The following is a 25,449-nucleotide window of genomic DNA, read 5'->3' on the forward strand; positions in this document are numbered from 1 at the left end:
CCATCCTGATAATATCCAGGAGACTTTCTCTATCTTGCTTGCAGTAGAAACCATTAAGACTTCAGTATTTTCAGTGGCTCCTACATTTGGAATGGCCATTTTTCCTCTCCATGTACCAGGTCTGCTTGTACAACCAAACAGTTTGGTGTTCTTCACTGCTTGGTTTTAGTACATGCTACATCTGTAAAAGTACATTGCAATAAACTTAAAAAAAACCCAACCAATCAAAAACCCACACCAAACCCTTCTACATACTGGCCCCTCCCATGTAAGATCACAAAGTCTCAGACTATAGTAAAAAACATGGTTTAAATATATTTGAAATGTCTCAGTATAAGCTACCAGTCTTGCCTGCTCAAATTCTTACTTTTTGCCACTGCAACAAAAATTTCAGTGGTGTTTACATTATTAAACAAAATTGGAGCTATTGATTTTTTTCCCCTTTGCAGTCTCCAAATGAAATCTATTGGAAGCTTTCTATTTCTATAGTCTCTATAATGTCTACATTTTTGTATTTCCATATTTCTGCTCTTCAAAGGCTTTACCACAAATCTGTGTCATATTGTTAGGTAGAAGTAGTTTTCAAGTGATGCCAAAGTTCCAGGGATTATTGTAAAGTTACAAGAAAAACAGTAATTTTGTGCTAGAGAAGACTCTGGTAACAGAGAGAAGAACAAATACTTGAAATAGTTGCTTGTAAGTACAAAAAACCTTCAAAAATCAGGTTGTGATATCTATATGAAAAATCTATTTCTGGTGGTGTGATACCTTTATATCTGGTGACAGCTGTCTGGAGCTCATGCCAGTAACACTTGGTAACAGGACAGCTTTTGGCATAAATGGGTTAACATGCTGGTGTGTATTCTTTAATCACATGTTGAAGAACTTTGGAGGGAGGTATAAGGGGGAAGAAGAACCACACAGTAGTGAAGGATAATTTATTTCAAGAGGTTGCCCTTTAAGTCAAGTATCTCTTGAATTTTTAAATACCTTGATTGTTCAGTTTTAAAGGAAATCATAAACATTAAAGTAACTCAGCTTGAACAGCCAAAGATAGGCCTTTTTTGTATATGTTATGAAATATAATCATTTATGAGATTCAGTTCAGTGAAATAAAATTATTTCCAAATCAGTGAATGTACTGACTTACTAAAAAGCAGGTGAAAATCTTTTCCTTTTCATATTTCAATAAAACAATATTAAAATAATTAAGACATCCTCCCCATTTTACTTTTTTTTTCAAGTGAGATGAACATAATTCTAATATAATAATCCTTTATTTAAAAGGGTTGGTTATGCTTTGGAGTAAAGTTTCACTGTTTTGTGAAGAAACAGCTAGATGTCTTTAGTCACACAGAAAATGATGCAACTGCATGCTGTTCTTAAATCAGCATGTAGGTGCAAAAGTGTCATCTTGTCAGAAATCATCAATAAAAGTGAAGTAGGAAAGATCCATTAAATAAAAATAGAAAGTTTTTGCAAATGCAATTACACTTGCATACTTTAATGAAGTCTTGTTGTCTTACAGTATTCAAGATTTATTAAACTCTTACAAAAATTGGTAGCATTGCCATGTGCTGACATTGAGGACAAGTACATACAGAAGTTTTCCAGAGAAGTTCCAGTGCAGCTGCAGAAGGTGGTTATTGAGCCCTTGCAGTATGATGAGCGAGGAGTGGCCTTCAGCACTGGGGAAGGTAAGAATTTCAAGTTGACTGGTAACAGTGCAGCCTTTTTTCCTCTTCACACTGCTTTCTTTATAGTACGTACAGCACTGCTGGAAGTGTCACTGCTTCATTTTATATGCTCTAATGTATGTATACTGCATGTATAGCTGTTAGTGATGTTAACACCAAGCTGGGACATGGACTGGTCAAAAAGTACAAGTTTTTGGCCCAGACTCCCATCATCTGTTTTTTACATGTATTTCTATAGAGTGATGTCTCTGTAGAGAGGACCCCGTTGTGCTACAGGTTGTAGGATACAAAAACACTTTCATTTTTTGCTGGAGCTGACTGCTGAACATCAAGAGTGGAGGACTGCAGGAGCACAAACACATATGAATAATTCCATGGAAATAAACATTGTCATTGCTTAGTATGAAAATGGCTTAGACTACTGAGTAGCCTTTATCAGTACTTTTGTAGGCAGTCCAACAGAGGGGAACTTTGAAGATGCAAAGAATAAATAGCAAGGCATTTGGATATTTGCAAACAGCCTAGGAAAATGTGAAGAGGAAATGTCTAAATATTATGGGACAGAGATGGATAATGGAATATTGATAATTTATACTGAGATGGAGGGGTTGTTAGAGGAAAGCCATGCAGGTCTCTATATCTTCTAAACACAGGCTGTTAGGTTTTCTTTGGAGAGACACACATTGCTGAAAAACAATATAGTATAGGATATGAGTGATTGCATAGAAAAAATAATATGGCAACAACATGTATAGGAAAGGCTAATGACTTTCTGGACAAAGCATGTGTGCAAGCACACTTTATGCTGTACATTTTAGAGGAATCTTAGAGATTATGGCTATTATGCAGCAGGCAGCAGATGATAATAATTTGAGGGACAAAATGGCTAGAGAGCTCTGCTTTACCTGGGTTGTCTTCAAGATTACAGGACAACAAAGAGATGTGAGAGCACCAAACCGTGATTTAATTTGTACTGGTTTTCAGTAGTATCTTCAGAACAGTAGTTAATGAAGTTTGATGAGCATGCAACCTGTGTGATTTAAGAAAAGCCACCAAGTTTAATAAGTTCAAAACCAGTTTTGCTTGTGCCCCATCACCCCCAAAATGAAGAAGAATGTCTTATTTGTTTCATAATTCCTTTATCAGAATGATTGCTTCCTTTGTGCTGAAGGAGATCGGTTTCCCAACACACACTTCTCCCCCACTTAATAGACATTGATTCAAATATATTGAAAGATAGTTGTTCTTTGTGTTTTTTTTTTGTTACCTCAACCTGTAAAACCAAACAACTGGCACTGTATGAATGTGTTGAGATTTGTTTAACTGCTTGGGCACTTGAAGGTCTGTAGAATACTGAAACCTCATAAAAGATTTGGTTTAATTCCTTTAAGGTAAAAGAAAAACTGCAAGAGCTACTGCAGTAGTTTATGACAATGGGACTGGAAAAATTACAGTGAATGGAATAGACATTTTACATTATTTCCCAGTGCTGCAGGACAGGTGAGAGCTGTCTTGTGAAATGCTGTATTTTTACTCTACTTAAATTATTCCAACAAAAGTAATGCCATACAGTTACATGTTGGTGCTGTGTTGATTCTATGTTCTTGTCTCTGTATAACTGTCTGTTTTATAAAAATGTCTTGCATTTTCTCCTAATTTTCAGGAGTTTACTGATGGGCAAGCCTTGCTCTGTGCTCCTTGCCTCTCCTTTTCTGAACGGATGCAAAAACCAAGAGCGCAGACTGTTTTAATAGTTCAAATTTTAGTCCCCTTAGAAACGGCCTGAAATTTATTTTAAAAATAAATAATAAACATTATCTTTAAGTGTTTCACAATGACATGCATGTGTAATTACTCTGGTATACAGTAACATAGTGGAAGCAAACAACGTGAGGCTTTTCATGTAAAACCTCAGATTTTGGAGGATGCGTGCAGTCTGATATAGAGAAGACTTGTCACAATGTGATTTTTATTTTTGTTTTATATTGTGTTTTTTTAAGCTTAAGAATAGAGGGAGAGGTTGCTCAGTTTCAATATCCAGAGCTGATGAATCTTGGCTTCCATATAAAAGTAGTGAAATAAAAGTAATTGTAAAACTGAACTTAAAGTACTTACCATTGGCAGTTGAATATGTTCCTAGACGCTAATTTCCTATTGATTTGAATGAGATATGAACGCCTTTGTGGATCTCTGCCCAAAAGTTAACTGTGTTTTTGTATGTACAAAGATAAGAAATGTGCATAGCGTGAAACTTTATACACATGAATCTTTCTAATTTTTATTCTTTTTTTTCCCCCCCTTAGGGAACAGTTGTTGTTCCCTTTCCAGTTTCTTGGCAGAATTGGAAAACATGATACTGTTTGCACAGTCTCTGGTGGAGGAAGATCTGCACAGGCTGGAGCAATACGTTTAGCCACTGCAAAAGCCTTAAGGAGTTTTGTGACAGAAAAGGAGGTGGAATTCATGAGGCAAGGTAGAAATTGAAATTATTTCAATGTTTCTTAATGTGTTTCTGGTAATTAACAGAATTAATACAAGGATCATTAAGGATCAGATTTGAGTAAATAATCCCAGTGAAACCTTGTATATTGTATGAAAGGGATCTGCATTTATTTATAGACTGTTTTCACTTGTTTCCTAGCATCCTTTGTGTACATTTTGGATGACTTCTCAAGCGTTTTTCCATCTGTTCATGACCTCTTTTAGGTCTATTAACCAGCTTATATTGCCTCACCATAGAATCACAAAACATGAATGTGTATTCACTACTAAATTAATCTGGATCAGACATTAGTGAGCTGTAAGGTACCGAGATTTTGGTTTGTTTTACTTGGCTGGTCACGTCTTGTTCATATCTTAAAGTTTTCTTCTCCAACATAAATTCTGGAGGGTTGGCTTTGAAGACAGAGTAATCAGCACAAACATACTGCATGCAGCTAGCCAAACTGAGGGAGCATCTTCCCTCTCTTGCATAATTTAGTGTTTTCAAGGTACCTAGGATGAGATAGAATTTGTTTAGATAACTGCAGGATTTGATGCTTCTCGGTGATGAGATGGCCATGCTGTTTCAGCAAATGCAGAGTTTTGAATGGTGAGCTTTTAACTCTGCTCTTTCTGGACTAGTAGCAAGAGTACCTGCCTGTATTAGTGGCAGAACAGCTGTGATTTTTTTTCACTCTACTGGCAGCCATGAAACCAAAAGCTGTCTTCACACTTTGCAACAAGTTTCGGGGACTGTACGTTTTCAGCATTGGCAAGTAGGACTTGCTAGGAAAACCCTTGTAAATAGACATTGTAATGAGCTTGGTATCTTTACTGAGATCAGTGTAATCCTGAACATGTTTGGGACATTGCCAAATGTGCTTTTAACTATATTTATATATATAAATATATTTGTACTTAAATATACCACAAAACAGTGGTTTTCAGAATGGTGAATGTGCAACTGATCCATCGGGATTCAGTAAGAATGTGCTGTATATAATTCGTAAGTGAATAAATGCATTTATTTGGGAGCACATGCTCAAAAATACTGTTAGGACTGCACGATCAAAAAAGTTTGGAGACCACTGCTTTAAAGGCTTAAGCAATATGTGTAGGTAAAAACCATTGCATGGTTATTTTAGAGCTGTGTAAAGGAAAATACACAGTTCAGTTACTAAAGAGAAGTTAAAATGTAAGAGGATCTGATGACACTTTTCAGTATTTTGTGGTTCTGAACCTTTAGCCCTCTAGATGCTACAAATCATATCATACTGCTAGTGGAAGTCTAAGTTAGTTGCTCACAGGTAGTATACCTGTAAGAAATAAATGGGTGCTTTTCTTTGTTTTGTAGCTGGATTACTCACAGTTGACCCACGTGTGAAGGAACGAAAAAAACCTGGTCAAGAGGGACCAAGACGGAAATTCACCTGGAAAAAGCGATAAGTCTTGAGTATTTAAGGAGTGACAAAGTGCTGCCAAAATTTCAAAACATACCGATTTATGATTTAAAACTGTTGTATGACTATATTTAGTAATAAAGACTTTTTTTCCCTTTATAATTACTGTGTCTTCTGTTTAAAAAGCAACAAATGACTGTAAGTTTATTTAAAATTGTGGAAAATCGTGGTGCAATTTGATGGAATTCTAAGATAGTTGCCCAAGTGCCAACTTTGCATCTAAACTCCAATGAAATCAATAACAATTTATTAAACTGTTGGTGGATTATGACTTCTAAAAATCAGTCTATTTGTTTAATGATTTGGCAGTTTAAATTCTAAAATTAAGCAACTCCTAATCAGGTGTTTGAATATCTTCAATGTGCCTCCCTTTCTGCCTCTCAGGTATCAGAATAAGCAGCAGCTTCCTACCTAAACTGTGGTAGAGTTGAGAAGCAGTGAGAATAGTACTGACAATTGAGGGAATGTTGAGAGAGGAACTGTCACAGAGGATAACCTTTGCCTGTGGAATCAGTTGTCTCCAGGATGCTTCCCCAGGTTAAGTAGGGAGTGATTCAGAACAAGTACCTAAATTTAGGTTCTCTGAATCATCCTCTGGAGGAGTGAGTTTTTCTGTTCTTCCCCCAAATGCAGAAAGAGCTGCAGGGATTGATTAAGCTGAAGCTGTCTTTTAGAACACTCTTCTCCACCCCTTAAATCTCAAGGGGCCTGTTCAGGGAGGCATGTTCTGAATATGGCTAATGCACAAAGATAGCATTGGACTCTTTGCCAAATACAGTCATAACTTTTCTGTTTTAAAATCAGAAGCAGGAGGTGATGACAGTGCTGCCCACCTCCTGTCTATAATTGTAGCCTTCCAAAATAGATTAGTGGTTATGGCACTCACCCAAAGGCTTAAGGTTTTGGTTTATTGCAAACTTCCTTCCGGCGACAGAGGTGAAATACTTTCAAGGAAGAGCATATCCTTCATCTGTCCTGGAGGAAGTGGCCCACAGGAAAAAAAAAAAGATAAACTTTATCTCACCAGGAAAAGCAGAAAAATACACCTCAGTAGTTTTAACAACAGGGCACTTTCCAGCTTTCTTTTAATTTAGAGCACTTCAATACTTTGAATTCTTTCTCCCAGCCAGATTTGTTTAAGCCCTAGAGTACCTGCTCTGCTTCTTACTTGCTGTAGATCATGTCAAAAACTACACCTCAAAGGTCACAAAAGGTGCCAGCAGGTCACCACAGGTGATAAGCAACTGTGAGTGATGTGTACAGGTCATTATTTTCCTAAGTAGCATTCAGGGGAGCAACAAATAAATAGACCTCATCAGCTGAGCAAAATGGAAAAGGTCAGAAACGGGGTATGCATCCCTGACTGACATCTTTGTGATTCCTCTCCTCAATGCCTGTGCTTCTTTTTAACTTTTGTTCCGTGAGAATACTCTGTAAACTTGGGCAAAATTCCTCATTGCTGAGGTAGTTGGCATCTCAGTCAGAATACATGAGGCTAAAATTACCTGAAAGGATATTGTACTAAGTTGGGTGTTGGCCTCTTTTCCAAAGTAGCAAGTGATAGAGTGAGAGGAAATCACATAAAGTTGTGCCAGGGAAGGTTTAGATTGGATATTAGGATAACTTTCATCACCTAAAGGATTGTCTAGCACTGGATCAGGCTGTCCAGGGAACTGGTGGAGTCTCCATCTCTGGAGGTATTTATAATACATGTAGATGCAGAGCTTGGGGACATGGTTTAGTGGGGGACTTGGCGCTGCTGAGTAAATGGTCAGACTCTGGATTTAGAGGTCTCTTCCAATGCAGAAGATTCTGTGACTGGTTAAATTGAAATTGAATTCAATTGAATTGAGCACCTGAGACAGGTCACCTGTCCCTTTGAAAAACAAATAGGTATTTTACATGAAAGATTCTACACTAAGGCAAATACAGAAAGGCTTAACTAGCATTTCTTTTAAATTAAATCTGAATTGCTTATGTGTAGCAAAGTAACTCCATGTCATGTATCAGTAGAAGCTGTGATTTATAATAAAAACATTCATCCATGCTGGAACAGGTACCCAAGGATCTTTTTGCTGTGCTCACATGCTGAAATTACATAATTGCAAAGCCTTGAAGATTTTGGAGAAGATTAAATAGTAGAACTTTTATCTTAGTATCTTCACAAATGAGAATTGACCAGTTTGGCCACGTTACTAGGCAAGAAGCTACAAGTGCAACAACCTATCAGCACCTAAAACATTCTAAGTCTTTTATAATGCTTTAAAGGAATTATTAGTGTTTTACCTTCCAAAAAAAGTATGGCCATGGCCTTTGATGTTTTAACTGAGCAAAGAAAATGAGATAAAGCTTCAGAATTTACCACAACTTTTTAGGAAAGTCACTAGGAATTTTAGTTAGTGCTATGAAACCAGGTCACTTGCTTAATAGCTACTGACTCAGGCTTCCAACTAAATCTGAAAGTGAGCCAGGGGAGAAAAACATTTTTAAAAGGGAAAAAAATCCAAAACCAACAACCCAGAATTTTACAGTTTGTTTTATTTCATTTTTCATTCATATGAAGTTCCTCTCAATCATCTGCAATGTATGTCAGCATTTATAAGTTAGGAATTTAAATAGCTGTATTAAGAAAGACTGCTCTATCTGTAGTGTTAAAGCTGATGAAAAGGTGAAGTTACCACTTTTTCACTCATTTTTGCAGACATCAGAACAACTATCATGTGGAAGAACCAAATAAGGAAGTTTGTCAGGGTTGTTAATCATTGTTTGTGACAGCAGCACAGCAATAGAATCAGTTCATCGGTTTGAATAATGTTTTAACTTCCCGCTCCTCTTACTCCATTGCATCTCCAAAGTTTTTGAGAGAAGCAGCCCTGAACATCAGGCTTCTGTGTTCAAGCCAGACTTCTTAGGTCTCACTTTTGAACACTTGCAATGTGGACCAACTTGCCTCGCCAACAAGATTTCATCATTTGGTGTTGGGTGACAGGTGCTTATACACTGAGCACTAAAATGCTTTCTGAATGTGGTCAAAAAGAAACAAGCCCTCTGTGCTTTTGGGCAATGTGATTGATCCAGACCCTTCCTTTTTTTTTTTTTTTTTTTTTTTTTTTAATTTAATGTTCCCACCGAATGGATGGTTTGCTACACGATGCCGGGATGGCTCGTGGGACAAGTGGAGGATGTGTGTGTGTGTCCCCTGTCCCAGGTCCCTGTCCCTGTTCGCTGCAGGATACCGGGATGGCCCGTGGGACAAGCGGAGGGTGTTTGTGTGTGTCCCCTGTCCCAGGTCCCTGTCCCTGTTTGCTGTAGGATGCCGGGATGCCCGTGGGACAAGCGGAGGGTGTGCGTGTGTGTCCCCTGTCCCCGGGCGCGGGTCCCTGTCCCGTGCGGGCAGTGCCGCCGCGCCACCGCCAGGTGGCGCAGTTCGCAACAGAATGCGGAGCCCGGCGTGGGATGCGGATCCTTGGGAAAGAAAGGAGGAACCTGCCTCGGGAGCACTGCTTCGGTAACCGCAGCTCAATTTGAGAATAAAAGTATTGGGTTTCCAAAGCCCATCATCGAATTGTCTTTCGACTTCTTATTATTTTTTTTTTGCCCTCATGATAAAGAGTTTAGTGAGAAATAATAAATGTTAGTTAATACTAGATGTCAGCAATCTAATTTCAGTGTGTAAGTAATACCTTCAAATTAATAGTGCATTATGCTAAGAAATGCTAGCTGCTCTTTGAGACTTGGAAATGGTGCTGTAACATTGTGCCAGTCATCAAAAATCACAGAATGGTTCAAAGATCCTCTAATTCCACTGTCCTTGCCATGGACAGGGACACCTTCCACTGAACCAAATGACTCAAAGTCCCATGCAACCCAGCCTTGAACACTTCCAGGGATGGGCAGCCATAGCTTTTTGGAACAACCTGTTCCAGTATCTTAACACCTTCGTTGCAAAGAATTCCTGCCTTATGTCCAACCTAAACCTACCCTTAGAAATCTCATACATAACATATAATTATTTGAATAAAATGCCAGAAATCAGTTTTGGCTAAGGGGAAGGAGATCTGTTATTGAAACGGAGTTTTATTTGTATAGTTTCATAAAATTCTTGTAAATATTGAAATTAATTTCCCCAATATTCTGATATTTTATATGGATATAATTTCATGGGTTGGAATTTGTTGTTTTTTTTTTTTTTTTAATGCTGTGCTAGTACACAGTGCATATAAGTTGTGGTATCTTACTAAATGTCTAGATAAACAAGTAAACATAAATCACTGCCTGTGTACCTGCCCACATAAACAGTGTGGGAGCAGAACAAAGCAAGCAAACAAATGGGCAGTAAGGGGTTTGGATTTCATGGTACTTAGCATCTGCCCCCAGCCACTGTGTCAGAAATCACCTTCCCTGTTAGTTCTCAGTATTAAACACCCAAATGTTGAAGCCTTTCTGGTGGGCAATTCCAGCCCACTTGCCGTTTCTCTCCTAGCACCAGCCCCATCAGCTGTTATGGATACTCTGCTGCTCTACTGGCAACTTGTTCAGTTTGAAGGAAGGAAAAAACCTTGAGTGATCCACTCACTGGATCACAGCACAGCACAGTGTATTTCAACACACTGAATCTTTGAGGCATTCAAGGTGTGTCCTGACTGTTTCTTCATCATTTCAGTAAATGTCACATTCAGATGCTGATGATACTGACATAATAAATAATGCAGGCAGAGTGGTGTGTGCTTGCCACATGTCCTGAACAGACTAGTACATCACAGAAGTTTTCCAGACTGACATATAATTAACAGGAGATACAAGATGGTTAAATCTTTCTGAAAGTGCTGGTTTGCCTCTGAGATCAACAAAAGCAAACTCTCCTTGGTTCCAGAACTGGTCCTGACACTTTCTTGCTGGCCTGGTAACACTTTACCTTGGTAACTGTGGTAACTGACATAATGCTGAGAAAAAATTGATTGCACTAACAATACCAGGGCAGAAATTATTTTTTATAATTACAACATGTCTTAGTACTGTCCTTATTTCAAGTCCCAGAGCAACCCTGCAGGATTTGGATTGGTGGCACCACTAAAAGTTTGGCCATATATGCTGAATTCCTTGAGTGCCAGATTGTATATGGGCAGTGGTAGCTGTAATGCCTTTGTACTGGTGGAGATAAGTCTTGGGTTGCAATACAGAGTGTGATAAAAGGTATCTATTCCATCACCATCTGTTGAGGGTGGGGACAGTGATCCTTATCTCTGTGGCAGATATTCTGCTAATGGGCCATCCATTGAAACCAGGCAGGGCATTGTTCTTTATCTTTTCACAACGCATCCTTCCTCCAGCGAGTCATTTTCTGCTACTGGCCCACTGAGTCCCACTGTGTGACTGATAAAATTACTGCATCCCATTGGAAGTTGCTCCAGCCAGGGGGAAGAGCCCAACATTTCTTACCAAGATAAAACAGAGGTTTTGGGACACTAAGGGAGCCCCTTCTCCACTGGACTCCAGAGGGAAACCGGATTTCTCCACTGGACCTCCGGAGGGAAACTTCACCTTCTGCAGGAGCACTGCTCCAACTGAATCACATCTGTCACTGCAGGAGGATGCAGCCACCATTTAATGGGACTGCTATCAACACCCTGCCTGACAGGGTGTCAGGTTGTACTCTGACTTTGTCAGGGTTTGGAGTTTGTTTCTTTGTAGCACTGTATTTCTATTTTGATTTCCCTGGTAAAGAACTGTTATTCCTAATTCCCATATCTTTGCCTGAGAGTCCCTTGATTTCAAAATTATAATATTTTAGAGGGAAGGGGTTCACATTCTCCATTTTCAAAGAGAGGCTCCTGCCTTTCTCAGCAGACACCTGTCCTCCAAACTAAGACAAGATATCAATAGGATATTTTTGTTTGTTTATATTCATATAACATCAACTGAGGTTTTAGAGGAAAATATTTTGCAATGCAAGAATGAGTATGGACTATCCATTGTCAACAATCAAGTGGTAAGAATATTGTTACAGATTGCGTAACAGAGAAAGAAGAAGTCATTGCTTTGTAAAGGACGTTGTGTCTCTGTCTTATAAAACTCTTTTCACACTTGGTCTGACCACGACATGCCCATCTCTGAAAGTGTGAGGTGATCCAGCAAAACCCTCACTGAGTGCTCTTAGGCAGGAGCAACAATGCCTGAGAAGGCTGTGACATGAACACTGACAGTGCTGTGTGAGACAAAACACCTGCTTCCCTCAACTTCATTGCAAAAGGACAACGCAAGCACATGGTTGCACAATATCCTTCTTGCTCAGCTCACAAAAAAAATCATGGGGCAGCTGGGCTGTCAGGATCTTACACCTTTCTGCTACATGTCACCTCTCGTGCTTAACCCAAGCTGAACACCCCCATCTCTGTAATAAGCTTTGGGGACAGCTGAGGAAAGCCCCAGGCAGCTGCTGCGGGGTGTGTTGCAGCTCAGGCACGTTGTTGGTGTGTTTGCTGTGAGAGGGAACTGAGGCTCAGAGAGCTCTCACTGAGGCTGCAGTGTGCTGGTGGGGAGGGACCCCAGCAATGCTGAATGCCTGCCCCTGCTCATGTAATACAGATCTAGGATATGTTGTTTAGTAAAATTTCACACACACGGATTACATCACCTGCAAGGTGTGAGGAATTTGCTTTTCTCCTCACTCAGCTGCAGTTAAATTCTTGGGAGTTAAAAAGCATGTTCTTCAGTGAGACCTTGACATGTATGCTGGCATCTCTTGGATGTTTTTGAGCCAAGGCCACAGGGGTGCCTCCTGCACTCCTTAATCTGAGATACCTCTGGTAGCTATTGCTTCTGCTAGGACAGCTGACACAGGTTTAACTTTCAGCTTCCCTCAAAGAGTTTCCTTCTCTGTGAGACAGTCGCTTTGAGACCTATTCTAATTCCTCCCCCTGTATTAGCTCTGAACTCTGCATAATTTCAGAGGTTAAGCAAATGGGCAGATTATTTTCTTCTCTGTCATGCTTCCAAAGGTGAAAAACTCATTTGCACTCAAGCTGTGAAGATCCCTTAATGATTTTATTTGACTAAGGCAAAATGAGAAACGAAAACGACATTTAGAAAATTTCCTTAGAAAAACATTTGCTTCTTTGTTTCTCTAACAGCCAGATTTCTGTGTGATCTCTGCCTTAATTCATCAGGGATAGCTGGTTGCAGCAGGTGTGCTGATGGAGCTGATATTGATGGGCTGAGTGTGCAAAGCATACACATTACCCTCTGGAAGACTCGTGCCTCAGACCAGGAACGTGCAAAACAGCTGCCCCACAAAGATACTCCAAATTATTAAACAAAAACAGGGCAGGAAGTGGAACAGCTGAGAGCAGCTGCAGAGAATCAGAGGCAACTGAACTTCCAAGAGCATCAGGTCAGCCCTGCCAGCTGCTGAAGTCTGGGGAAGCCCTAGGAAAGGAGCCAGCTCTGCAGAGGAGCCACCTCAGTGGTGAATTGCTGTTCAGTGTGGAAGCTGTGGCACTGACTGATGCACTGATGGTGTCTAGTGCTTCAAGTGTTTGGGGTATCACCCTTCGTTCATGAGGGATGGGGGTGCAGATCTCCCCCTCCTGAGGAGGGCTGGGCTCAGGTTGACGGGACAAAGTCTGGGAAGGTTTCACTGCGGGAAGGAAGAGCTGCTGGCTGGAACTCTGCCATTGTGCGTGGGCAGAGGATGTGCCCCTTCCGTACAGCAACGCAGCTGATTTTATTTACCAGTAAAAAGGGGACACTGGCTGTGTTTCATGATCCACTGTGAGTTTATTTTTATGTTAAGGAACTTATCATTTAATATAGCATGCTATGTTAGCATAAAGTTTATCAGATGTTTAACATCAAAAGTCAAGACTTCATCCACTGCCTGAATTTGGCATAAATCTGATTGGTTTCTTTTGTAGAAAGCCAATTTAGGAATCAATTATATATTGTGATGGGTGTGAAAACAGCTCTTCTTTGGTCATTGTAGTAGATTGCAGCTTGTAGTCTGACATCACTTAACTGCGCAGCAAATTGTTTGAAAATGAAAACTCCTATTAGGACACTTAAAAAATTTCTGTTTCAAATGACTACTTAACAACCATTAAAGCGTCTTTATAGAAAGTGTCACTACCCTCGTTACATCTGTACCTTTGGTTAGTTTCTTTCCCCCTTTCTAATTTTCTCCTAGCATCTTGCAGCTTGCCTATTATTTGGATGTATAATTAGAAATCTATTATTATGTTTTATGGAGATGTAAAGAGTAGGAAGAAAGCTGCATAACTACTTTTTACATACAGCATGCAAATTATCCACCTTGTGTATTTTGGCTCTGAATGTTCTGCAGATGTAGTTTCATTTCCCTTGGATCTCTGTTTACCCATTTTTATTGCCAGTCATCAAGTATAGAAGCAGAAAAATCAAAATAGGAGGGGAGGAGGGACCTTTCCAAAGAAGCAGCTTTGCATGCTCCCATTACAGAGAAGTATCAAAATTAATGTTCTTCACCTACACAGTTCTGTGCATGGCCATTATTTATAATGGATGGTCATGGAAATGGTAGGGATAATCAAAATCTCATGAGAAAATGGTCACTGCCAAAGCTGAATGGTTGGGAAAGTGCTTTGAAGGATATGGTTTTAAGTGTTCAGTCCAGATGCTATGTGTGCTGAGAAAGGATGTGGGATGGGCCTTCGGATGTACCCACAGCTCAGGATGAGCAACATCTCTTTCCTCAGCCTCACTCTTCCAGATGAGTGGGGTTGTGGACTTGCCTAAGGATAGTATCCCACTGTGTGCTACACTCAGGACCTAATCTGAAGTCAGTGGAAACCTTTATATCAGGTTCTCACATTTTTAAGGATTTAGGATCCCTGCAGTAAACTCCTATCCATGCCTGTGGCACAGTGTGGTTCATGGGCTGCACTCCTTCAGATTTTCCAGTTCACTGGGGAGTGAATGGGGTGGAGGTTTGTACCTTCTTCCTCTGCATCCCACCAGATAGAAACCTCTTGAGCCAAGATGCTCCTCTGTGCTCTGCAGCTGTTGATCAGAAAAATCTGGTGAGGCTCTGAAAGCTGCAAAAGCCTCTGAAGCTTGACCACCCATTTCGATGCAGCACCAAGCACTGAATGCCTTGAGAGAGCTGCAAGCCTTGCTGTGCTTTTGGGGTCCCTTGCTGGATCCCTGAGAGTGTTTCCCCAGGTGGGAGGATGCCTCTAAGACAGGTAGGGCTCAGTGCAATGATTAAAGCAAAGATTACTTTAAACTGGTGTTGGACATTGGGTCTGATACCAGTGCATGAACATGGCTCTTGGAGAGGGTATAAAAACACAGGATCTTTCTTTTTGGGGAGAAGGAGGAGGATGCCAGTGTTTGAGAATGAGCTGCCTTCATGAGAGAAGGAGCCTCCCTAGTGGGGGTCTGGCAGAGACCTGTGAGGTGTGAATTAAGATTACACATAGCCTTGGTGATAGATGGTTTAGTGGATCAGTGTAACTTTTGAATATTAAATTCTAAAAAGAAAAAATGGGAAAGTGCACCTAGCAGGTATGCATTTTAAGAAATATAGTTTGTTTTATTGAATATAATCTCATTTGTTTAGTCACTGGCTGGACAAAATGAGATTTAACAGCTTTACAATATACAGATTTTTCCCCATTTTGAGTTGCTGCTGGTGTGACAGCTTTTAATTTAATATAACTGGCAAAAGAATAGATTGCCCAAGAGTATCAATCTCTTTTAGTCAAAGTAGAAGTAGGAAACAGGTTATGGTCAACTAGATGCTAACATTTAATAATAATAAAGTAATGGTTGATCAGTGTATTATATGCATGTATACATGAACACACATTTGCATCCAGGTATTACACATTTACATCTGTCAGAACTAGGGAAGATATGTAACTCTTTCAGATTTAAATAAATAAATTGTTCCTTGAGCTAACTGTGCTATGGTTATGACTTAGCTAAAAGGACTGGAACAATTCAGAATAAAGTTGCAGTTAGGAAGCTGTTATGATGCTGGGTGAGCACCTAGTTCAGCTCCTGCCCCTTTCAAGAGCTGGTCTGTGACTGTGGAGAAGTTGCTGACTGCCTGACCACGAGCTGCAGGCAGTACTTGAACAGAGGCAATGGCACAGGAATAATTTAGCTCCTTAGTGTTCAAGTTTTCAGAAGAGAATCCAGATATGAGCATGCTAATGCCAGTGACCCTGGCCCTCCTCATGGCAGTCTGTCCATCCTCATGGCTGCTCTCAGGCAGTCTGCAGCTTCTGCTGCTGCCCTCATGCTGTGTCCTGAGCTAAGTCTTTGTGTCTGATGGCCCCAGAGGTGCTGCTCTCAGAGAAGAGCAATGCCCCCTCCTCACCGAGTCTGCCACAAGACCCCTGAGGGCTTAGTTCTACCAACCTGTGGGACTTGTTGAACCTTATATGGCTACCCAGCTTTTTGCTGGTCCTCAAAACTGCCCTATGGCTTTTGGAAACTGTAGAGGAAAGAGAATTGTGTTTCTAGGATAAGAGGTTGAGCCACAGAAAGGAGGAAAGGGGCAGGAGGCCACGTCAAACCTTTTGTTTCTGCTGCCATTAGCAATGCTGGAGACACCAGGAATGATCCCTTATTGGGGTGGCAGTGTATCATTCCTTAAAACTGAATTATATCCTTTCTCTGTCTCCCCTCCTCCTTGATGTCAGCACTGGTGCCGGAGCTGGCTCTGGTGTGCACAAAAGAGGCACTAACACCGTGGCCAGTTGCTGTGGGAGAAGTTTCCTCCCACAGGTGACGGATGCTGTGCCTAAGCCTCAGCTCTCCTGCTCATCAGGCAGGAAAGAGAAGCTTTGTCCAGCTGGAAGTCTGCCACATCTCTTCCCAAGCATGACCAGAGAGCAACTCAGCTGCATTTGTGCAAACTTACATAAATTTTTTCATTTCAGGATTGCTGTAACATTTTATCCTTACTGGCAGGAGAGGGTGGGATTGGGGTTGCTGCTCTCAGTGTCAGTGAAGTGGTGAAGCTTGACCAGGTACAGACCAGGACATCTCCAGCTCAGTCCTGTCCCATCTATGGGTTGTGTCTTGCAGGTCCAACAGCTGTAGAAACCTTTTTAAATCACTGGTTTAAGAAGATATATCTCTGGATACACCCAGGGAGGAGATCTGTTGAGGAAGCAGGTGCCAGTTTTCCATAGTTACTTTTAAGAGCCAAATTGTGCCTTAGTGCTGATTTTTAGTTTTAAGGCAATATTGAGAATTTAAACACCCTTCTTTCTTTTTTATTATATTTTATTTGATCCAGCTGGAACTCATACTTCCTCTTTAACTTTTTCTTTTATTATTTAAAATCCTTAATTATCTGAGACAAAATTGGTAAGAAAATCTGCAGAATCTAGGGATTCCACAGAGCTCTCTCTATAAACACTCAGGCTATTCACTGTTGCCAAATAGACATGTGCCAACTCTGAAACACCCACCCACTCCCTCCTTCTGCTGCAGCAAACTAATAAGCACATTGATTACATTCATTTAAGGAAAAACACTGCTCTTTTAAACTTTACATCCCGCGTGCTTTAGATTTCTGATTACGAGAGATATCCTGTTTATCACACATCATGTGGTGAAAAAGCTACTTGACACACCTCAACGCATTAGATATTTTAAAAGAATATTTTATAGTGTACCAGCAAGTGGTAGTAAGACATAATTATCATTTCCTGCAAGCTCTTGTACTATTTGCAAGATGAACGAGAGGTTTCTTAAATGTGATTTTTGTAAAGGTCCCTTAAATGCCTTCAATCCCCCCAAACAAAAATGTTCACATGCAGTTTCTCTCTTCCTTCCCTCTCCTCTCTCCCTTTTCCCGCTCCCCAAATCTGCAAAAACTTTCTTACAATTATATGAGACAGCCACTCAATGCCTAGTTTGCTTCTCTGTAGGAATCTGTATAGAATGACAATTCTATAGTTACATATAGATGCATATGCATATGATATATATATAAAAGCAAATAAAAATCATATATATGTGTTGTACAAGCATTGATAAAACACATAGTGCATGTTTAAGTCAAAACCCACACTTTTAAAGTTTGAGGACTAGCAGGAATGTCTCAAGTTAGATGAAAATCCTTTTCAAATGTCTCATGCAGCTACATGTAGTTATGTACATAGATGAGCCTGCTTTCCTCCAGTGGACCCTTCTGGGAGACCCCCACCCAGCCCCAGCAGTGCTCCCTGGGTGTGATCCTGGCCAGGTCTCCTGAGAGTGTCAGTGCAGGGAAGGGAGGCAGGTCCCCATTGGAGGAGCTGGTGCTGGTTACCACCTCAGAGCAACCCAGAAATGAGAAACAAATTCATTGCAAAGCTGTGGAAAAGCTTGCTTGGAATCCTCCTCTGGGCCTGTTTGAGTTTACTGCAGTGAATTTCTGTCATGAATGAGTGATTTGGCCACTTAAAGAAACACTATCAAAGATAGCAGCAGAAGCAGAGTTTAATATGAATTTGTGAAAATATGACTTACAGAGTTTGATGGCAAGGTTCACTCTGTTACTTACTAGACAAGTTAGAGCATCCATAGGATGATTAGAAGCAATTTGGAATTTTTTATATGGAATCTAGGAAGTCAAAAGGGGTAAGAGTGCAAAGGATATGGGTTCAAAGACAAGGTTTCAAAAGGGGTTAGCAGCATTTAATCATTGAGTACTTTAACATTTACAAAGCAATTCAATATGATTCACTACAGATATAACAACGACTTAGCTATAGATTTGAGGTAGTAACATTTACACCATAATCACTTCACAAATTGGTTTGTTAAATGGGGAAAATACCCAGACCCTAAGTAATAACCAGAATTCTGATTCATTCCCCTCAGTTGAAATACCCGGAATGAAGAGAGTTGCTGGCAGGGCACCAGCCACACTGGCTGGCCAGCAACATCCCATGTGGTGGGACAGTGCTCTGCCATCACAGCACCATGCTCAGTTCCCAAGGCTCAGTTTCACACCCCTGAAGCTCCTGACCAGACCTTAACCTTGAGCCTGGCTGTGCCCCCATGAGAGCTTGCAAGGGATTAATGACACAGAGGGATGGAGGCTGTAGATTCCCTGGCATCCAGCCCTGCAGCACCTTTCCAAGCAAAAGCCATCTTGTGTTGGCCCTGACAGTACAGTTTTGCTTTTCTTTCTCCAGAGAGGAGAGATTATCTGCAGGTAGTAGAGAAATCTCTTGGGATCTGATTTTTCTTTGCTGCTGCACTTCAGTGCTTGTGATTTTGAATTCGATGCCAGGTGCTACGGTAATAGGGAACAGAGACTTGTGCATCTGTAAAACCAGTCACCATAACCCAAATAACCCCTCATGGTTATGAGGTGGTGTGAGTTTTTAAAATTCATTCTGCTTATTTGTAACCTAGAGTAAAACATTTGCCTCAGGTCCTGTTTGCAGACCACGCAATGGCTATGACTGAAGTTGGATTGACGTTTCCACAGCTTCTCATTAGCAGGCTGGGCTCTGCTTCTATTTCTCAGTATAAGCATGTATCCTCAGTTTCAGACTCATTTTATTAGTTTCCTTTAACCCTGTATATTATTGTCCAAATCCATAAATATTTCTAAAAAAATGTATCTTCTCATTCACCTGTACAGTACTAATGTAGATTGAATCTTTCAGTCAAACCCAGGTACTGTTTGGTTTTGGGTTTTTTTGATTCCATATGTGTGCAGTCTTCATAGCTAGTCTAGTAGACTTTAAAAGGTGTCATTTACTGAGAATTCTTCCTAATATTTTGACTGCTAACCACAGATTTTTTCCCCTTAGAATAGCTTTTCTAATGGAACAATTCAGAAAAAGCACTATCATCACATCATAATGTACTGTGACAAGAACTGTTCAGCTTTATGTTTTGGCATTCAATGTATTCTCAGTTCTTCACTATGTCTGGCAAGAAAATCTTTGTAATAGCAAATACAGGACAAATTGTAGCAGATGTCTTGCTGTTTCTCAATTGTTTTTAATGTGCATGTTTCTGTCTGACATCTTCCAGCAGAAGGACAAGACACCAGCTGAAAACTCCTATGGCTTGCAACTGCAAAGTTTCTGTAGACTTTCCAAGATTCAGTAGAGCTTGCTTCTGTCCTTGGAAAGAAGGGAGCAACTAACTCACACAGAAACCCTAAATATACAGAAATCATGACTCTCAGTAGAGAGCTAAGTGAGCTTAGTTTTCTTCCAGAAACCTAACTGAGCTGTTCAAATAAGAATTTCTTTGTTCGGACATATGTCACAAATCAGGAACTTGTGAAGTTGAATAAGCCTCAGGATTTTCAAGTGCTGTTGAGAAGCCTTCTATAGAAGGATCAGTAGAAATTTTAAAAACATTTCTCTGAAGCTAAAGTGTTAGAAATAATTGAAAATACAAATTTATGCTGTAGGACCTTGCTTCTCTTGCTACATGTTTTTGTCGCTGCTCCTGTTGAGACTCTGATGTAGTGATCTTTACAGGGAGGATTCCCAGGAGACCTGAAACCTTTCAGATCTTATTGCTTATATGTTTTCTTTTCTTGGCAGAGCAATATGAAATATGTGACCTTGCTCAGAGCAAGATCATTAAAGCCAAACAAGATAACACTTGTACTGTGTCTTGGTCAAGAGCTGTCTAAAGCATTTCCTGAGTTCTTGTGGAACAAGAAGAAAAATGCAGGCAGTTGAAAGATATGTGATGGCAGAAAACTAATATTTCTTACTTGAACACAAGTAATAATAATAATGATAATAATAATTTTATATATATATATATACATGTTTAAAACAAAGAAATGGGGTGTTTTATAGCCCAGAAGCTCATCTTGATTTTTTTTTTATCATACAGTAAATGAAATTCAGACCAAGGTATTTTGAAGGGCTTTTGTTTGAGGACCTACTAATGTGCTTTGGGCTAACATCAGATGACCAGCAGAGGTCTGTCAGGATGTTTTTTGCCTAATATCAAGCATAGGAGAAGATACGGAGCCCAGATGACTTTATCTATCAACTGGTAACTGCATGTCAGTCAAGGTGATGGACTTGGAAGGGCTGAGGAAGGGCTAAGGAAGTGAAAGCCAGTGGGTAAGGGGTGTACACAGCAATTTTCTGCACTGATCACAAGAAGACAAAAATTAACTTTTGATAGTAAATCTATTCTTCCTTTTTTCCTTTACTTGGGGAGGAACTCAAAACACTTTATATGTAGGTCCCATTCATGCAGCCTTTGTGTCCTCATACTTAACTGGGCAAATATTTTAAAGTCATCATTCTCTTCCCCTTTTTTCCCCAGCTTCAGGGGAAGTCAGTGCTTCAGGGCCACATGCAAGCACTGCCTCTGGTATGATGCTTGTGCCATCCAGTGACCTGGTGAATGGTAGCTGCCAGTTTAAGGAATGAGATGATGCAGCCTGTTGGTGAAGCCCTGGGGGCACCACAGGCAATGCCCTGCTTTGGGCAGAGCTTTTCCCCTGCATGCAGCTCCTTTATTTCAGTTCCCCTTAGTGCTTGCACAGCATCAGTAGCACTGAGGACGGTGAATAGCCTCACAGAGAGGATTATTCTCCTTTCTGGATCACCTTCTCCCCTGCTGCACTGGCTGCTGTGTACTTTTTCCCTGTTCACCAGAGTTTTACTAGGCTGGAGTGCCATTCACAGCACACTTCCCATCCTGGAGATTGTAGTCAGCACAGATGGCTCTTTGTCGCTGAGTATATGTGAGAGCTAAATTGAATGTGAGCTCTTGTCTAATATTTAACAAAGCACATATTGAGTTAATGACTAATGTGTCATTATTGCAGGAAGCTTTTAGTTCCAAAAGGTTAAGTGGTTCATTTGAATATTGCCCAAGTATCTTTGCCCTGTCAGGTTTTTTTTTTTCCCTAAAGTTAATTTGCTATTGTTGTGATCATGTCTGACAAGTGGTGGGTAAAAGCAAAGGCAGGTTATGGGGGTCTGTTTCCATGGCATTATTTTACTGGTTGGATTTATTTAGCTGAGCATCTCATTTGCATGGGCCCTTATTCAGGGATTAAAAGCCAGTTTTGATCATAGGGCATCTTCCACTGGGAATTATTTGCATCAGAGGCAAAGGACTTGGGGAGAAGTGATAGAAAAGTGGGCAAAGTTAATGGATCCAGAAGAGGTTACCAAAGCTGCAAGAAGAGATTTGCTGTGCTTTCACAGACAGAAAAGTAGGCTTAGGAATTATTGTTAAATATAAAATTGTGGTGTTTGAGTGCTAGTAAAGCACCATAGAAACAAGTTTCTGCTACACTGTTATAAATCATACAAACTCTTTATGACATGTGACCATGAAAATGGAAAAAAAATATTTTTCCATGTTACTTTACTTATGTTCCACTTTCCATTATTTGAATGAATTTTTCAGTGAAGAGCAGATTCCTCTTAAATTGGTTCAGCACATATTTTTCTATTAATTTGTTGAGAATGGGGATGCATATCAAATGCACACTGTCCTACTTTGCTGCTTCCAGCACAGGAGCAGTGTGTGAAGCTGTCATCTGAACCTTGCAGGAAAACCACAGCTGTTGCAATTTCTCAGCTCTTTTCACCATGATCACTGCAGCAACTTTGGCACCCTACAGCACAGTGGAACACCAAAGGTTCACCTTTGGCTTTGTAACAATGGCATTTTTAGCATAGCTGCTTCACAGGTCTGTTTGATCCAGATGTATTTTGAATAGATTATGGATTTTTTTTTTTATTCTGAATCTTCAATTTAAAATAGTTTTAAACTATTAATTAGTGATAACCTCCAATGGCTCCACCTCTCTGGAAAGGAGAACCAGCTTAGTACAGCAATGCTAATACAGAGAAAAAAACCAATCTTATTTTCAAGGTAAGGGGCGTAATTTTTTTATTAGTTCATTTATTGGAGTTTCTACATCAATTCCTTGAATTAGGCAAGCTTCTTTGTTCTAAATAATCTAAATTATTTTTTCTAAATAATTTTCCTAATGCCATCTGAATTAAGATGGCTGTTTAATTAACACTTGCTCGCAACTAAAGGTGACATGCAGATAAATTGAAGTACCTCCTGGTACATATTGTTTTTTAATTTGTAAGATAAAAATGAAGCTTCTTTTCAGCTTTCAATTCAATAATCAAATCTGCCTGAAGCATTGGTAGGGAGAATATCCAGGAGCTAGACCGAGAACAAATATGTCTGTGTGCTAGTAGGGAGATCTAAATTAACAGTAATCAATTAATTTGACACTCTTGCAGGCTGCTTAGTCCAAACACCAAAAAGTTTGGACATTAAAGTATCTTTTAAAAAGCTTCTTTAAAAAAAAATTAGATATTTCTGTGGGCTTTTGTGTAGCTTGGTATGTGTTTTTGCAGTGGAGTGGTTCTTCTGTCCTGAAGCATGTCTCTGCAGTTAGAATTACAGGACAGCTATGAAATTCCTTCTTCCCCAAGAAACAAACCCATTTCCTCTTTGTTTACTTTATAGTCTAAGCTCAAAATGATTCTTTAAATGGTTCTCAATGGCTCCCTGTTTATATTTTCAGCTCAATAACTAGCATGAAAATCAGCTTCACATTTTTCACATTTCAAGAGTCCAGAGAATTTTGATGTAAAAAATGTTTTATTCTGCATTGCTTAGAGTACTTGAAGGAAGTATTTTCTGCAGGAAAAAAAAAAAAATCCTGCAAAAGTGTGCTCTTGTGCCAAAGACCTTCGCTTCCCAAGTCCAGATCTTTAGCTCCCTTAAAGAAAAATCTCCATGATGATTATCAAAGCACTGTAAAATCATATTGCTTTTCCATGTAATTAAGCTTTGCTAAACCAGTGTTCTCTGTGCACCTCAGCATTGCAATTCTATGAAAGGATCAGCTTTCTTAAGTTTGGACCAAAAATAGGCACGAGGAAGTATTTTTGTAAATGTGCTCTAATTCATCCAAAGGCATTATTAAAACCTAGTGAGCAAGATCTTACAGGAATGACCTGATTTCACTCCTTGTTCAATATCATCCTTTTTGGTACCATTTTTTTCCTGCCCTACTGCACCATGAGATCCCTGCTTGTGGTGGTATCTCATCCCTTCTGACATCCAAAAGTGGAACACATGATCTGCAAACCCCCTCAGAGCAGGGTGTTTCACAGTCGATTGGGCTCCCAGGGAAAGCACCTGAGCACAAAGCAAAGTGAGCATCACAGCAATTCCATACCAAGACACAGAGTTATTCAAATGTCCTGGGAACAAATGCTCCTTCACAACCTCAGGACCACTTCAGGAGAGACACTGGGGAAGGGTGACCAAAAGATACACCCACATTGGAGCACACACCTCCTCTGCTTCAGGGCAGAATAAGATAAAGTGGCTCATTTCAACAGACACCTCACATTTCAACAGAGTGCCTCAACAGACACATAACCCCAGAGGTCATTGCTCAGGGATGCAGTATGTGGGTACCAGGGCAGCAGCTGTTCCCAGATGTGGGAGCATCTTTTTTGTGCCCATCCCTGCCTGTGCTGTGGGGCCAGACAATGCTGTGGTGAGGCATGAAGCAGAGTGGAGTCTGTTTTACTTGATGGACCTGGAAAAGTTTGCCCATTGGCATCGTTCTGTACAAAGTGTCATGTAGCAATGTATTTGAACAGTTCAGCCCATAGTTTATACCAGGTGCACCAGCCAAGCCATTTTTAGTTGTTTTATCAAACACTCTGGAATTCATCAAGAAACACAGATTGTGCTAAATTAGGACAGAAGAAACTGAAAAATAGAATACCAAGATTAGAAGAGCTGAGATAAAGGTGGGTGGTGAAGCACTGGACTGTAACCAAACATATTTCCTTCAAGGTGTGTGCAGAGCATGTGGACAAGACAGAGGCACCAATAAAATAATGTGTGATCACTTGGACAACAGTTGTAGAATGTATAAGTAGGATATAAGATAAACAAAAAAGTGGCTTCTTCATAATCACATTGATTTATCATTCAGAAGTGCTTTGTTCCTGCAGTGTCAGGGATCATTAGTGGGTTTTACAGACCTAAATGTATCCAAAGGAAATGCAGCAAGCTGCCACCCTCAGTGAAAAGACAACACCCTTCTTTTTCATGCATGTCAATGACCCTAAATCATTTTTACAAGAAGGAAGCTGAAGAAGGTGAGTGGCAGAGTGAAGCTGCCAAGGTTTAAGGCTGGCTAACTCTCCTTTTCCTGCAACTTTCTCCATTGCATCACTTGTGATTTGCCACAGGCAACTCAGCTGCAGCCTGCTGAGTTTTCCCTCTTACCATATGCTTCTGCCCTGTAAGCACAGCATTTCCCACAGGAGCAGTTTCCAGTGCCTGCTCCTGGTGACTCTGGTTCCCTCCCTCTGGCAGGTGAAGGTGGCTCGGGATGTGCTCTGCAGCCCGGCCTGCATCCTGCTCCATCACTTCAGCAGATGTGCATGATTAATGGATTATTTACCTTTAGCTACCTGATTATTATTTTTCTGCCTCTGCTTCACTTTTACAAATATATTTTAAATTTGGAATTCTGGGGATTCCACTTATAACCTTTATGTTTATTAGTGAAGTAGCTATTATTAGACTGTTTTCCCCCTTCTTTCTAATTCTGGAGTTTAATTATATTTTTCCTTCTGCCTTTTAGTACAGGTGCAGTAATTAAATGGCATTAAATCTGTTTCATGATCATTAAGTAGGCTCGTTATTGTCCTTTTTGTATATATTTTAAAGCTGTAAATAAGTCACCTTTCTAATGAATCTGCTTGTTATAACTTTGCCATATCACTGAGATAGTCATGCTATGGCTGTACACAAAAATGTCA

General features: G+C 40.2%; 1 protein-coding gene across 2 annotated transcripts in view; it reads left to right on the forward strand.

Annotated features, from left to right (window-relative positions):
• MRPS9 (mitochondrial ribosomal protein S9) overlaps nt 1-5,740 on the forward strand; it is a 33,417-nt gene extending 27,677 nt beyond the window's left edge. For both annotated transcript variants that reach the window (XM_033052694.1, XM_033052695.2), the window contains exons 8-11: nt 1,529-1,697; nt 3,089-3,197; nt 4,001-4,170; nt 5,533-5,740. In XM_033052694.1, the coding sequence (XP_032908585.1) occupies nt 1,529-1,697; nt 3,089-3,197; nt 4,001-4,170; nt 5,533-5,624 (540 nt within the window). In that variant the 3' untranslated portion in view covers nt 5,625-5,740. The remainder of the gene's footprint in view (nt 1-1,528; nt 1,698-3,088; nt 3,198-4,000; nt 4,171-5,532) is intronic.
• The last annotated feature ends 19,709 nt before the right edge of the window (nt 5,741-25,449 follow it).

The sequence above is a fragment of the Catharus ustulatus genome, chromosome 2 (assembly GCF_009819885.2).
Source record: "Catharus ustulatus isolate bCatUst1 chromosome 2, bCatUst1.pri.v2, whole genome shotgun sequence".
Classification (NCBI taxonomy): Eukaryota; Metazoa; Chordata; class Aves; order Passeriformes; family Turdidae; genus Catharus; species Catharus ustulatus.